Source organism: Sturnira hondurensis, unplaced genomic scaffold (genome assembly GCF_014824575.4).
Source record: "Sturnira hondurensis isolate 20B ecotype Veracruz unplaced genomic scaffold, ASM1482457v3 Scaffold0006496, whole genome shotgun sequence".
Lineage (NCBI taxonomy): Eukaryota > Metazoa > Chordata > Mammalia > Chiroptera > Phyllostomidae > Sturnira > Sturnira hondurensis.
Genome location: NW_028079127.1, coordinates 10070289 through 10085961, shown reverse-complemented (window position 1 = coordinate 10085961; position 15673 = coordinate 10070289). Strand labels below are relative to the sequence as shown.

Sequence of the window (15673 nt, the reverse complement as noted above, 5' to 3'; positions counted from 1 at the left end):
ATGCATTTGTGAATGTGATTGTTTTCTGGTTTCCCTTTCTGATAGTTCATCATTGGTATAAAAATGCAACCAAGTTCTGCATATTTATTTTGTATCCTTCTGCTATACTGAATTTATTTTTCAGTTCTAGTGGTTTTTTGGTGAAATTTATGGTTCTCTGTATACAATATCATGTCATCTGCAAATAATGACAGTTTTACTTCTTCCTTTCCAACTTGAATGCCTTTTATTTTTTTCTTGTCTAATTGCCATGGCTAGGACTTCCAGTACTATGTTGAAGAAGAGTGGTTAAAGTGGACATCCCTGTCTTGTTCCTGATCTCTTTTAGATTTTCCCCATTGTGATACCAGCTGTGCATTTATCACATATGGCCTTATCATGGTGAGGTATGTTCCTTCTAGTCCCACTTTGCTGTGAGTTTTTCTCATAACTGGGTGCTGGATTTTATGAAATGCTTTTTCTGCATCTAATTACATGAACATATGATTTTTATCCTTCATTTTGTTTATGTGGTATATCACATTAGTTGATTTGCAGATATTGTACCAGCCTTGCCTCCCGGGAATAAATCTCACTTGATTACATTGTATGATCATTTTAATGTATTTCTGCATTCAGTTTGCTAATATTTTGCTGGGGTTTTTTGCCTCTATGTTCATCAGAGATATTGGCTTATATTTTTTCTCTGTAGTGTCTTTATCCGGTTTTGGAATCGAGATAATGCTAGCATCATACAATGACTTTAGGAGCCTTCCCTCCTCTTTAATTTTTTGAAATAGTTTGAGAAGAAGAGGTATGAGAAGAAGCTGTAGTCTCAGATATGGTACCAGCTTGCTGGCTCTTTGGGGGAATGTTTCAGAAAAGGGACAATGGCATTAGCTCACCTCGATTGGACATCTCAGTTTTCTCCCCATACGAAACTGGGGCCTTTTAAGCTGCTACTCTGTCGCTGGAGCCCAGAAGGAACTAGTCTGAGTAGGTGAGTCTGTGTGTGGGTTCTTTAAAAGGAAATGCTTGGAGCTCCAGAAGTTTCTTCCATTGACTCAATCCCCACTAGTTTTTGCAGCCAGAAGTTGTGGGGACTTATCTTCCTGGAAGTGGAACCCTGTACTGGGGGCCTGCTGGGGGGCTGGGACTCCTCACTCCCAAGATATCCCTCCTGAATATTTTATCCACTACACGTGGGTGAGGGACCTGTCTGTTCCATGTCTTCACCCCCTCCTACCAGTCTGGATGGTCATGCTTTCTTTAATGCCTTGGTTGTCAGATTTCCAATCAACCCAATTTCTGACAGGTCTCAGTGATGGTTGTTCTATATTTTGTTGTAATTTTGATGTGGTTGTACAAAGAGGTGAGCCATGTCTGCGTACACTGCCATCTGACCAGAAGTCATTCATTTAAGTTTTTTTCTTGTTTCTTGAGGTGTCCTCTAATGCTCTGAATTTCCCTCTAAAAACTGCTTTTCTTGTGTCCATAGATTTTGGATTGTGTGTTTTCATTTTTGTTTGTCTCAGGGGACCTTTTGATTTCTTTTTTGATCTCATTGTTAACCCATTCATTGTTTAGTAACATGTTATTTGGTCTCCACATTGTACATTTTTCTGTTTTTTTTTCTTGTAATTTCTAGTTTCATACCCTCGTGGTGAGAAAAGATTGTTGATAGGATTTCAGTCTTAACTTTGTTAAGACTGTTCCATGTCCTAACATGTGGTCTATCTATGAAAATGTTTCATGTGCACGTGAAAACAGTGTGTATTCTGTTGCTGTGAGATGAAATACTGTGAAATATCAATTAAATCCATCCGGTATGAGTGTGATTAGGACTACTGTTTCTTTATTGATTTTCAATCTGAAAGATCTATCCATTGATGTTAGTGAGATGTTAAAATCCCCCATGATGCCTGTATTACTGTCAATCTCTCCCTTTATGCTCATCAAGATTTGCTCTATATATTTAGGTACTCCCATGCTGGGTACCAATATGTTTATAAGGGTTATATCCTCTTGTTGGGTAGATCTCTTTATCACTAAATAATGCCCTTCTTTGTCTATTTTAGTCTTTGTTTTAAAGTTTATTTTGTCTGATGTAAGTATTGCTATCCCAGTTTTCTTTTCATTTCCAGTGCATGAAATATCTTTTTCCATCTCTATGCCTCCAGTCTGTTGGTGTGTTTTATTCTGAGATGGGTCTCTTGTAGACAGCATGTATAAGAATGGATGTTTCTTATGCATTCAGCTACTCTATGTCTTATGATTGGGATATTTAAGCCATTTTCATTTAAAGTGATTATAGATAGGTGTGTATTTATTATTATTTTATTCTTTTTAAAAATATTTTTTATTGATTACTCTATTATAGTTTCCCATTTCCCCCTCCTTATCCCCCTCCACCCTGCACACCCCCTCCCACCTGATTCCCCGACTTTACTTCATGTGCGTGGGTTGTACATATAAGTCCTTTGGCTTCTACATTTCCTATACTATTCTTAACCTCCCCCTGTCTATTTTCTACCTACCATTTATGCTATTTATTCTCTGTACCTTTTCTCCCTCTCTCCCCCTCCCACTCCCCCACTGATAACCCTCCATGTGACCTCCATTTCTGTGATTCTGTTCCTGTTTCAGTTGTTTGCTTAGTTTGGTTTTGGTTTTTTCTTAGGTTCAGTTGTTAATAATTGTGAGTTTGTTGTCATTTTACTGTTCATATTTTTAATCTTTTTTTTCTTAGATAAGTCCTTTTAACATTTCATATAATAAGAGCTTGGTGATGATGAACTCCTTTCACTTGACCTTTTCTGACAAGAGCTTTATCTACCCTTCCATTCTAAATGAAAGCTTTGCTGGATAGAGTAAACTTGGGTGTGAGTTCTTGCCTTTCATGACTTGGAATACTTTTTTCCAGCCCCTTCTTGCCTGTAAGATTTCTTTTGAGAAATCAGTTGATAGTCTAATGGGAACTTCTTTGTAGGTAACTCTCTCCTTTACTCTTGCTGCTTTTAAGATTCTCTCCTTATCTTTAACCTTGGGTAATGTATTATGATGTGCCTTGGTGTATTCCTCCTTGGGTCCACCTTCTTTGGGACTCTCTGAGCTTCTTGGACTGCCTGAGTCTATTTTCTTCCCCAGGTTGGGGAAGTTCTCCTTCATTATTTGTTCAAACAAGTTTTCAATTTTTTGCTCTCCCTCTTCTCCTTCTGGTACTGCTGTGCTTTGGATGTTGGAAGGTTTAAAGATGTCCTGGAAGTTCCTAAGCCTCTCTTCATTTTTTTGAATTCGTGTTTCTTTATTCTGTTCTGGTTGAATGCTTCTTTCTTCCTTCTGTTCCAAACCGTTGATTTGAGTCCTGGTTTCCTTCCCATCACTGTTGGTTCCCTGTAGATTTTTCTTTACTTCACATAATGTGACCTTCACTGCTGCCTGGGTCTTTTTATGCCATTGAAGTACCCAGTGAGTTCCTGGAGCATCCTGATAACCAGTGTTTTGAACTCTGCTTCCCTATCAGCCAACTGATAGGTTGACTCTCCCTTCATCACTTAGTTGTATTTTTTCTGGAGCTTTGAACTGTACTTTCATTTGGGTCATTTTTTTGGTCTCGGTGCACCTGCTACATTGTAAGTGGTGGAGCCTTAAGTGTTCACCAGGGCAGGGCAACCACATTGCTGTTTTGTGATACTGTATGTGGGGGAGGGGTCAGAGAGGGAACAAAGCCTCTTGCTCAGCTCTCTGCTGGTTTTCAGTCATTTCCCTCACTACTCACAAGCAAATTGGGCCCTTCTGGTACTGATTCCGTTTGGGTAGGTTTGTGTATGTTTTAGGCCCCCATGGGTCTCTCCAACAAACTCTCCTGTGAAACTGAGAGTTTCTCCCACTGCCGCCTCAACCCCACAGGTGTTTTCAGTCAAAGATTTCAAGGTTTTATATCCCTGAGTTGGAACCCTGGGTTGTGTGGTCTGTCTCACTCCCTAATTGTTCCTCCCAGTTCATCTGCATGCAAATGTGGGACCACCCAATCTGCAATCCCCCACCTCACTGGGTCTGCCAGCTGCCTGGCCCACCTAGGTCCTCCAGCCTTTGCCTTGCCATGAGTCCTCTCTACCCAGCTGCCCATCTCCACCCCTCCTACCAGTCTGGATGAATGTTTTTTTAATTTCTCGGTTGTCAGACTTCCATACAGTTCGATTTTCTGTCAGTTCTGGTTGTTTTTTGTTTTTAAATTTGTTGTTGTCCTTCTTTGGGTTCTTCAAGGAGGCACAGTGTAGCTACCAACACCTCCATCTTGGCCAGAAGTCATCATTTTGTTCTTTATAATTATGTTTCTCTCTTTTTTCTTTCTTCTTATTAATGAAGTCTCTAACATTTCTTCTAATATGGGTGTGGAGTAATGAACTCCTTTAGTCTTCCTAATCACCTGTGCTAGGTGCTCCAGGAACGTCCTTTGTGTGGGGTAAGTGAGCCATCCTATTGTAGTTGTCTAGATTGCTGTTGGCCCATTCATTGGTTGGGTTGACCCTCAGGCTGGCTGACTATGAGGACTGTCCTTGACTACAGTGCACGAGCTGGTGTGCAGGGGATGAAGTGGAATGAAGTGGAATTCACCCATGAAGTGGAATTCACTCTAGCAGGGTCTGGTGCCTGCCGAAATCTCCCTTTGGGTATGCCACTTGTGGAGCTAATTGGGTCATGCTCTGATGTGGTCTGAACCCCACAACCAGGTCTATTGGTTCTGGGGCCTCTTGGGAGGGATTCCAGGGCTGATCAATATCAGGTGCTGCTTGTGACAAGCCCTGAGCTACCTGTTTGGAGCTACAAAGAGATCCACAGTTTGTGGCTGCCCCTCTTGGGCCTGGGTACAAACAGAAGGGGCCAAGGTGAACAGCAAGGCCAGCTTCCATCAGCACCAAGCCCCAGGGCATGTTAGCAAAACGCCCACAAAACCCTGAGATCTACCTCCATCCGTTAGGCTCAGTCACTGAAAGAGCCTATGGCAGTATATGTGTTGTGTGAAGTAGATTGTCAGTGAGTCACCAGATAGGAGCCAGTTGTGTTCCCCAGGTTAATACAGATTCCCACTCAGCACCAGTGCTGGGTCTGAGACCACTCAGCAAAAGTCCCAGGGTACAGCAAGGCCAGCACCACCCACCAGGGGCCTGCAGACCTTTGTGGTGGGGAGAAGTCTCAGGGAGTCATCAGGGTGAGGTCAACAAAGTTCATCAGGTTAAAGCAGACCAATAGCTGGTTGTGTGGAGGGAGCACTCTGCGTAGGAATCAGGTGCCAGGGAAAATGGCCCTTGCCCCACAGCCACGCAACCCAGTCTCTGCCACTCCTGAGGCTTCTCGAGAGCCAGCCAAGAAAGTCTGCACCGTGGGCCCAGGGTGACAGCATCCAGTGTGCTCCACCACAGAGCTGGAGCTTGGCAATGCAGGCCCCCAGTGAGTTGAAGGATGGCATCTCTGACACACTCTGAGACCATCCAGACCTTGTTCAGGGCCCTCTAAGCAAGTCTACACTGTGAGCAGTCTGGCAGCAGCCAGCAGACTCCTCCTCAGGGTGAGAGTTTGGCACTGCTGGGCCACGGGGAGTCAGGAGGGTGGAGTTAGTGCATTCACTTAGGCTGGTGCTGTATGGAGAGGAGTGTTCTACCCAGGAAAGATGGCGTCTGTGTGTGGCATGGGTGAGGGACTCAGCTAACAGCTGCCCCTCAGCCTTCTCCCTTAAGCCACACTGCCCCCTGAGCTATGTTTCCTTTGCCAGTACCTATGGTGAGTGACTGCAAATGAGATATTTGCACCGGCCCTTTAAAAGGACCCCTCGGTTTCTAGCAGATTCCTGTCTCTCCGTGGCAGAGTCCCCACTGATTTTCATAGCCACATGTTATGTGAGCATCTCTTTCCAGTTCTGGTTCTCCAGGCTGGGGAGCCTGGCATGAGGTCGAGATTCTTCGGTCTCGAGGGGGGACCTTTGCAGGTAAGATATTCCTCCAGAATCTCAGCCACCATGGAAGCAGAGCCAGACCTTTTCACCTCTCTACCCTTCCTACCAGTCTCTATGTGGCTTCTCCTGTAAATCCTTAGTCATAAGACTTCTGTTCAGCTAGTCTGCAGTTAGTTATTCAGCTAGATTGTTCTATAATTTAGATGTAATTTCGGTTTTGTCCTGGGAGAAGGTACCACCTTGGATTTCAGATCTCTTTTAATTTATTCAAATATTTACACTTTTGTTACCTTTTTTAGTTAGGGATTTAAAAACGTAGAAATTTTAAGTTCTTTGCTCCATTTTTAAGATGTAGAAGTTCTTGTTCCTCTGAAATTATATATGTGTGTGTGTGTGTAAATAATAAAATTTCCTATGGGAATTTTATTTCTCTTTACACTGTAGATTTTCTTTGTTATTAAAGGATTTTATCTTCAATGTATGCTAGCCCCTTTTTCATTCATTTCCCAGTTAAGAATTTAAATGTCAGCCCTAACCAACCTGGCTCCATTGGTTGGGCATCGTCCCACAAGGCGAAAGGTTTCTGGTTTGATTCTGGTCGGGGTACATGCCTGGCTTGCAGGCCCTCACGCAAGATGCAACCAATCGATGTTTCTCTTCCTTTCTTTCTCCCTCCCTTCCCCTCTCACTAAAAAATAAATAAATAAAATCTTTTTTTAAAAGAATTTAAACATCTGTCTCAATTACTAGAATTTTTTTTTAAGCTTCTCTGATTTTTTTAAGGCCTGACATCATGAGCAATGTAGACAAATAGACAAATTCTTGATGAATTTCATTACATATCCAGGGACATTTTCTGACTTAAAATGTGCTTGCTTGACAAAGCATTCCACCCGATCACTCAGAAGTCCTTCTCTCTGTGGATACTTTCTTCAAACATGTATATACATGTATAAACAGATATATACATGTATCTCTTCCCACTCCCTTGCCCCCACTCATGTTAGAAATGCCCTAATAAAATTTTATAGCCATGTTAAAGTCAACTTCTTAGCAAGAAGAGGTTAAAAACTGAAACATCCACCTGAATAGCTTTCCTTGATTGATTTAAACAAGGTTGCTCTAAAGTTCTCTTTAACCATTTTATACTATTAGTATTTTTATCTGAAGGATGATTTGACAAGTTAATTGTTTCTATCCTGAATTAAAATTAAATTTTGTTAGAAGAATGAATATATACGATAACACTTCACACAGTCATCTTTTTTAAATGTATAACCATCTCACTTTTTCTTTTAAATAGAAATTTGGCTTGGAACAAAATTGCCGTGATTCACCCCAATGCATTTTCGACTCTGCCGTCTCTAAGAAAGCTGTAAGTATTGTATTGCTGGTTTAGGGCAGGTCTTCCAATAGTGAGGCACCACCTAAGCCCACAGTGTGGATTGCTCAGCCCTCAGGGTCCCCCATACTACAGCTGTCGGACCACAGAGGAGCCCCCCACCCCTCCCAGACCATGGGGGACATTGTGTGGATAATTAAAGATCTGGGTGACAGCTGGTTCAGGTCACTGAGGTAAAATTTTGCATTTTTTGCTGAGTGATCAGGTGGAATGGACCAAGATGTCAATATTGTTCTACAGGCCTTCCGTTGTATAATTGACCCTCTTGACTAATAGAAAACCTTTCTGTCCCTGTTTTCCCTCCCTTTCCATCTCTTGCTCTTTCCTCTCTTCATCTCTCTTGTCCAATAGAGAAAGAAGGAATCCATCAAATAGAAGTTAAGGGGAAGGGACTAAATTGACAACGACGTTTTCCCCTCACCCCCAACGTAGTCCAGTTGGCATCACCTCCGAATTAGATGTAGCAGCTGCCACTTCACTTTGGATCTCCCCCTCCCCCGGGCAAACTCAGCTGAATACAGAAATGCCTGTGTGGATGGGACAAAAACATTTCCCCTCTGCGGTTCCGATTGTAAACAGAAAGGGTATAGGAACTCAGAGCGCTATGGTTACTTTTACCCTTACCAGGGAAGACCCTGCTCAGAAGTTTCTTTGGAACAGTTTAATAATCATAAGGTTGCTTTTTTAACATGAGCACTTCATGCTAGCATGGACTGAAAGCCAACTGCTGTTTGATGTTTTGCAGGGACCTATCATCCAACCGCCTGTCGTCTTTTCCTGTAACTGGGTTACATGGTTTAACTCACTTAAAATTAACAGGAAATCATGCCTTACAGAGCTTGATATCATCGGAAAACCTTCCAGAACTCAAGTGAGTTTATCATTGAAACTAATAAGATACATTTGTGGTCATGTGAAATAACAGACGTGTTATAGTGGTTTTCAAAATTTATGAGGTCAGGGACCCTTTTGAATTGCATTTCATGCCCTCAAGTCCCCTGCCTGAGGCATCGTTTGGGTGAGTTCCGAAGTGGAAGAGTGGGTCTTCCTGCCCACACTGCAGGGCTCTCGGAGATGCCTCCCGGAATCATGGAGTTCATGGAGAGAGTTTAAAGACCCTGGATCCACGGGACATAAACTAAGACATGTAATTAAATAACATAATAGCATTATTGTATTCCTGTTTACATTTTAAAATTCATCTAGCTTGTGTATATACTCTAATAAAATGTACTAAATTAATATTTGCTTGAGGAAGTAATGCTCTTTAAAATCTGTTATGGTTATTATCAATAGACATCTCTTGAAAGATTATATATACATGTATTCTTTTTAATCAAAGTATTCTTTATGTACTTTCAAAACCATAACCCCAAAAGAGAATTTGGAAAGTAGAAGAGGGGGAAAAGTCTAAAAATACCCTTAAACAACTTTTTATGCTATTTCCTTCCAGACTTTGTTTCCAATGTATTTTTAAAGGTTTTATTTATTTATTTTTAGAGAGATGGGAAGGGAGGGTGCAAGAGAGGAAAAAAAACATTAATGTACTTCAATATTTTTTGAAAGAAAACAGCTGCCTCTCACACATCTCCAATCAGGGACCTGGCCCTCACCTCAGGCATGTGCCATGACTGGGAATCGAACCAGTGACCCCTTGGTTCACAGGCCAGCACTTAATCCCCTGAGCCAGACCAATCAGGGCTCCAATGTATTTTTAATTGTTAGAATCATAATATGTACATGAACTTTTATGTTTTCATCACTTAACATTTTGTTATACCATAAGCACTTTTTAATGATGCTACAGTTTTCCTAGCAGTCATTTTGTAACTGTTTTATTATGGAAAATTTCAAACATATTTTTCAGAGAGAAAAATATACCTGTCACTCAACCTCAGCAATTATTAACATTTCAGAGCAATAATTTTTAATAATTCCATTGTTATAAATAGCATTGTAATAAAACATCTTTATGCACATAGTTAATATTTTATTTATTGAGGCTGAAGTCCAAAAGTAGAATTAATGAGTGAAAGAAGATGAACATTGTATTCAACAATTTACTTCTTAAGTGTGTGTCTTTTTTCTTTGGTTTTGTTCATTTAAAGGGTTATAGAAATGCCTTATGCTTACCAGTGCTGTGCATTTGGAGTGTGTGAGAATGTCTATAAAATTTCTAATCAATGGAATAAAGGAGACAACAGCACTACAGATGATCTTCATAAGAAAGATGCTGGAATGTTTCAAGTTCAAGGTAAGATCAACTGCCCTGGCAAAGAAATTGTGTCTGGAAGGGTCTTGAAAAGTCATCAAACAGATCATCTGAACTCCAGACGCTTCCTTGGGAATCCATGCTGCGAATCCATGCTGGAATCCATGCCACCTTTTAAAGACTCCCAGGGAGAGAGAAAGCTCCTTGTGCATTCATTCTAAAACTTTCTCACATTTATTAGATCTCCCTTAGCACATACGGTATAAATATGGGGTGATTATTAATACTGATGTCAATATTTCCATAAACTTTTAAAAGGGCCTTCTCTCCGTGGATACTTTCTTCAAACATGCTTCTGGGCTCTTTTCTTCAGAAGGTAGAATCCATTTTCATTCTGATGTGCAGGACACAGGCATTTTAGATGTCTCCATATTTCGGCAGAAGGGCTTAAGAATCCAACTTCTTATCTAACTAATTCCAAAACATTCCCCCCTCCTACCCCCCACAGGGGGATCTGCCAGGAAGGTGAGATGAGATAATGTCTGTAAAGCACTTGGCTTTCCTTGAAGTAAGACCTTACTTAAACAGACACCAATGTGCCTCAGACCACACCTGTGGTCATGAGGAGGCCCTCTGGGCAGCCTCGATTTGCCTTTTCCTGCCAACTCTGCATGTTTGCACAGACTGGCTTTTATTCCTTTGGGCCTTAATGATCCACTGATTCCCAAGCAAGGATGACTCAGTCTCTCTGCACGTAACCTTCACATTTCTTCCTACACACATCAGTTTAAGAAGCTGATGTTTCGGCCCTTGGCTTTTTTGTTTTAGGCCACAGCATGTGTCTGGCACTTCTTGCTGCTTTAACTTTTTGCTTTAAAAAAAAAATAAAGCAAAACAATCAGAGTGCCTACTATGTGCCAGGCAGTGTTCTGGGCCCTAGAGGTATACAATGAACAAGCGACACAAGGTTCTTGGTGGAGTTTATTTTCAAGAACAGTGATGCTCAGCCTTGGGCCACCTATTGGAATCACATGGAAGTTTTTAAATAGTACTCATGCCCAAACCCCACGATTTAATCAGCATCTTTGAAAAGTGTGTTAGATCACAAAACTCCTGTTTCATGCATACCTAAACCAAGCACCATCAGAGACGCAGCTCAGAACACTTCACTGTAGCTATCCAAGTGCTGGCAAATAGGGTAAAAAGCTTCTTGCACTGGAGAGGTTTACAGCCTTTCTCTAATGTAAGTCAGTGCCATGTGGTGCCATCATGAGCTCCAAGGAACTAGAACAGAATGAGAGAGCTTAGATGTTAGGACCTGGAGTCCAAGGTTATTTTCCCTTACCCCCAGCTTTGCTGGAATACTGTCACATGGCAGCCTGAGTGAAGCACCCGAAAGCAACCATATAGCAGACTTGCAAGAAAGCCAGAGCCCAGGAAAGAGCTGGATGTCTGACTTTCAGTTCCCTTTGTAATCTTTCATGTTTAAGAGCCACCTAGGACCCTCCTTCTTGATACCTGGTCCCCTGAAAAGAGAGGCAGAACTAATCATTCCAGGACCTCTCATTCCTGCAGATGAGCGTGATCTTGAAGATCTCCTGCTTGACTTTGAGGAAGACCTGAAAGCCCTTCACTCAGTGCAATGCTCCCCTTCCCCAGGTGAGAAAGACACCGGACCGGTCCCAACGGCAATCCCCACCACTGACTCTCAGGCCATCGATGACATGTGGCTGCTCCCTTTGTGGCTACTCAATGTCTTGCCCCATTGGGACCTTTAAAATACACATATTCATTCCCTGGAGTTGGTCTTCATTCATAAATAAAACTTTTGTGGGAGACTTTGATTCAGGTTAATGGAAACTACGGCTGGAAACATGTGTAATTTTTAAAATGATATTAGCAATTTGGCCTGAACTACTAAGCAACAGTCTTGCTTCCTGTAATCACTGATTTTTTAAAGTGATTTTCCCCCTAAATAGCTATTTGGTTAAAGCAAATAATAGTTTCTACATATAAGTAAAAAAATCTGTATATAGGGATTTCATAAATTGTCCCATTTCCAGAAACAGGAAGGGCCAGTTGGGGGGTGGGGGGGGGGTGGGGAAAAAGACAGCTAGGAAGGCTAATACTTTATTTTCAACAGTTAGAAAGTCCCTTNCAACAGTCTTGCTTCCTGTAATCACTGATTTTTTAAAGTGATTTTCCCCCTAAATAGCTATTTGGTTAAAGCAAATAATAGTTTCTACATATAAGTAAAAAAATCTGTATATAGGGATTTCATAAATTGTCCCATTTCCAGAAACAGGAAGGGCCAGTTGGGGGGTGGGGGGGGGGTGGGGAAAAAGACAGCTAGGAAGGTTAATACTTTATTTTCAACAGTTAGAAAGTCCCTTGCTCTCAAACATCAAGTGTCATTCCAAACCTATGGCAAGATTTTCGAGAAACATGCCTTCATACCATCCATACATCCTCTTCCAATATTATGGAGTATTTGCCTAGGATTCTCCCTCCCTGCTGACAGAATCTTCTCCAAGCACTCTGAAAGAGAAGGAAAAAAAATACCGCCAAGCCCAGGAGACCTGGGTTTTTGCCTGGCTCCACCACTGCTGCATTTAGGGGCCCTTAACTGAGTGATTCAAGCTCCCCATCTCCATGTCTCTGTGCATAGCTTGAACACATGAGCATCTGGGTGTGCTAGCCTCATCACTGCCACCCAAGGCAGGAATGACAGTGGCCGAGGAAAGTGGAGTGTGCCCCAAGGAAACTGGGTGTCTCTGCCACTGTCGCTTGGTGTGCCAATAAGAGAAACAGAGGTAATTTGGCAAAAGTTGTAGGCCATAATGTGATACCCAGTCTTTTTCTTCCTTGGACTTCTAGGCCCCTTCAAACTCTGCGAATGCCTGTTCGGCAGCTGGCTGATCAGAATTGGAGTGTGGACCATAGCAGTTTTGGCCCTTACTTGTAACGCCTTGGTGACTTCAACAGTGTTCCGAGCCCCTCTGTACATTTCCCCCATCAAACTGCTAATTGGGTTAATAGCAGCGGTGAACATGCTCATGGGGGTCTCCAGTGCGGTGCTGGCTGGCGTAGACGCGGTCACTTTTGGCAGCTTTGCAAGGCACGGTGCGTGGTGGGAGCAAGGGGTAGGTTGCCAAGTCGTCGGGTTTTTGTCCATTTTCGCTTCAGAATCATCTGTTTTCCTGCTGACTCTGGCAGCGCTGGAGCGTGGGTTCTCGGTGAAATACTCTACAAAATTTGAAACGAAAACTCCTTTTTCCAGTCTGAAAGCAGTCATTTTGCTCTGCGCAGTGCTGGCCCTGACTATCGCTACGGTGCCCCTGCTGGGCGGCAGTGAGTACAGCGCCTCCCCGCTCTGCCTGCCGCTGCCCTTCGGGGAGCCCAGCACCACCGGCTACATGGTCGCCCTGGTCCTGCTCAACTCCCTTTGCTTCCTCGTGATGACCATCGCCTACACCAAGCTCTACTGTAGCTTGGAAAGGGGGGACCTGGAGAATATTTGGGACTGTTCTATGGTGAAGCACATTGCGCTCCTGCTCTTCACCAACTGTATTCTTTACTGCCCCGTGGCTTTCTTGTCCTTCTCTTCTTTACTGAACCTCACGTTCATCAGTCCTGAAGTCATTAAGTTTATTCTCCTGGTGATCGGCCCACTTCCTGCCTGTCTCAATCCCCTTCTCTACATCCTCTTCAATCCCCATTTCAAGGAGGACTTGGGGAGCCTGGGAAAGCAAGCCCACTTCTGGACAAGATCCACACACCCAAGCCTGATGTCTATTAACTCGGATGATGTGGAGAAACAGTCCTGTGACTCAACCCAAGCCTTGGTGACATTCACCAGTGCCAGCATAGCCTACGACCTGCCTTCCAATTCCAGCTCACCATCAGCTTATCCAGTGACCGAAAGCTGTCATCTTTCATCTGTGGCGTTTGTCCCATGTCTCTAATTAATGTGTGTGAAGAAGTTTTCAAAAATTGAACACCCCAAAATGTGAGATTGAGTCTATCAGAGCAGTAACTAAAAAGAACGGAGTTGAAACTTGATTTTGTTTTAAATCTCTTAGTGTGAGAAAGCTGAAAACTGATTGAGGCTGGAGAGTGAAAACCAAGTCTAAATGCTGCTTGTATAATTTGTTCAGAAAGAGAGAGATCAGACGCACTATTTAGGGAAGGCCAGAATTTTTTTTTAAAGCAGATTGAAATGTTCAAAAAAGGTTCTCTGTAATTTCAGTTGAATTCTTTTAAAACTCACCAATCTAATGGTGGGGGGTAGAGCGGGGGAGAGGTGGATCCTTGCTCACAAAAGAGGTTTTAAACCCGTTTAACCCCTTAAAAGGTGGCTGGAGGTATTGGGACAATAAGGGTTTTAAATGGCCTGCAGCACCGAGTGATGGTTGTGACCAATAGGATTTCACTTTCCTGACCACATGGAGATGTTTCAGTTCTCCTTGGCCTTTCCTCAGAAAGGATCGTCCCATGTCACCAATTTCCCTGAGAATGGCTAATAGAAGGCATTATTAATTTACTCATACTCACTTCATTTTTAGAAATGCCAGGTTCTATTTATCTGTACTAGGTGGTTCCATCTTCAGTTAAATAAAACTGCTTACAAATATTCTGAAAGGAAAATGAACTTAAATTCTTAAATTGCCAGGAAGGCAGCTCTCTACAGGTGAGGTCTGCTTGTCGAACTCATTTTTAACTCCCTGGTGCCCAAAACTCAGAAGAAAATTCCATTGCTGGCAATGGACACACTTAGTAAAGACAGTAAGCAACCTGGGAATTTTTTTCCTTTCTCCTAGGTGAGTGCACATTTTTTGCAGGAGGTTTTCTCAGTTGACTCAAGCTGATAGACATCTTAAGGTAATGATCAAGTGCAGACATGATGTAAATGAAATCCACCGACGTAACTTCTCACACATGTATCTCTAGCAGCTCTAGCAATGATGTCTGAAACCACTGTGGACGCAGCAGGGACGTGGTAATACATCACCCCGTTTATTTAGGTTGGTTTTAGCTGTGCGGTCTTTGATCAGCCCATCCGACATCAGGAACGTGACTTCTCTGTTTATTTCATATTTAATACATGTGTTAGCTATTTTAAGAGGCAAAATTATTAAATACTAAAGGTCAAAGGATTAATTCATAACTTTATTATACTATATTAGCTTCAGTACACCCAAACCAAAATACTGTTAGGTAGATTTATTTTTATATAAGCATGTTTATTTTGATCAGATGTTTTAACTTGGAATTGAAAAAATACATTTATGAGATGTTTTATAAGATGTGTAAATATAGAACTGTATTTATTACTACAGTAAAGATTCAGTAATGCAAAGGACCATGATAATAAACCATGTACAGGCATATTCTTCCATATATATTGTGTTTCCCTGTCCACTTTCATTAAATTCATTAACTGTATATAATATATGCAAATGTATAGTGTTGTAAATAGATTCCAAACATGCTTTTTTATTGGATGCAAAATAAAGAAATTTGTATTAAAATGTGTGACTATAAAACAAAATGTTTTAAGTATTTTATTAAGCCCATAGGCAAATACATGGTCTCCTAAATGTTCTTGCTTTTTGATGTATAAGTACATTTTCTATCTAAGTATTTACACTTTAATATGTTAGATATTTTGGACTTACCTCAAGAAGTAGATCTCTCACAAGAACAAAACAAAATATCTTTACCATATCCTAGGCTGTTTTAACTGGGATTGATAAGTCATTTTGTCATGACAAATTGCTGGGGAAGGCAGGAACATCTTAAATGAACATCCTGAAACTTAGGGCATGTTGCTGTGTGTCATGAGTGCCGGGCATTCAGTAAGTCCCTTCAGTGATGATGAAGGGTAAGGACTTGGGCCTTAAATCCCCTTCATAGAGACTTCAGCTCTTGGTTCTTCCCTAAAGCTACTGATGAAACAATAGCAACTTTCCAAGGTTATAGTGTGGCCTGCCATGTCAGCTTTGAAACTGGACCTTGGTTCTTGAATTCCACAAAAAAAGAACTCAAAGGCAAGGACTCAAATTGAAGAGAGAGTTTATTTAGAAAGTTACGGAGGTAGCAGAAGTCAGCCAGGTGGGCTGCACAG

The 15673-nt window shown here is 41.8% G+C and overlaps 1 protein-coding gene across 2 annotated transcripts in view; it reads left to right on the top strand.

The window, feature by feature from the left end:
* LGR5 (leucine rich repeat containing G protein-coupled receptor 5) overlaps positions 1 to 15071 on the top strand; it is a 151822-nt gene extending 136751 nt beyond the window's left edge. For both annotated transcript variants that reach the window (XM_037049446.1, XM_037049445.1), the window contains 5 exons: positions 7236 to 7307; positions 8080 to 8205; positions 9443 to 9588; positions 11122 to 11205; positions 12424 to 15071. In XM_037049446.1, the coding sequence (XP_036905341.1) occupies positions 7236 to 7307; positions 8080 to 8205; positions 9443 to 9588; positions 11122 to 11205; positions 12424 to 13511 (1516 nt within the window). In that variant the 3' untranslated portion in view covers positions 13512 to 15071. The remainder of the gene's footprint in view (positions 1 to 7235; positions 7308 to 8079; positions 8206 to 9442; positions 9589 to 11121; positions 11206 to 12423) is intronic.
* Positions 15072 to 15673: the final 602 nt, after the last annotated feature.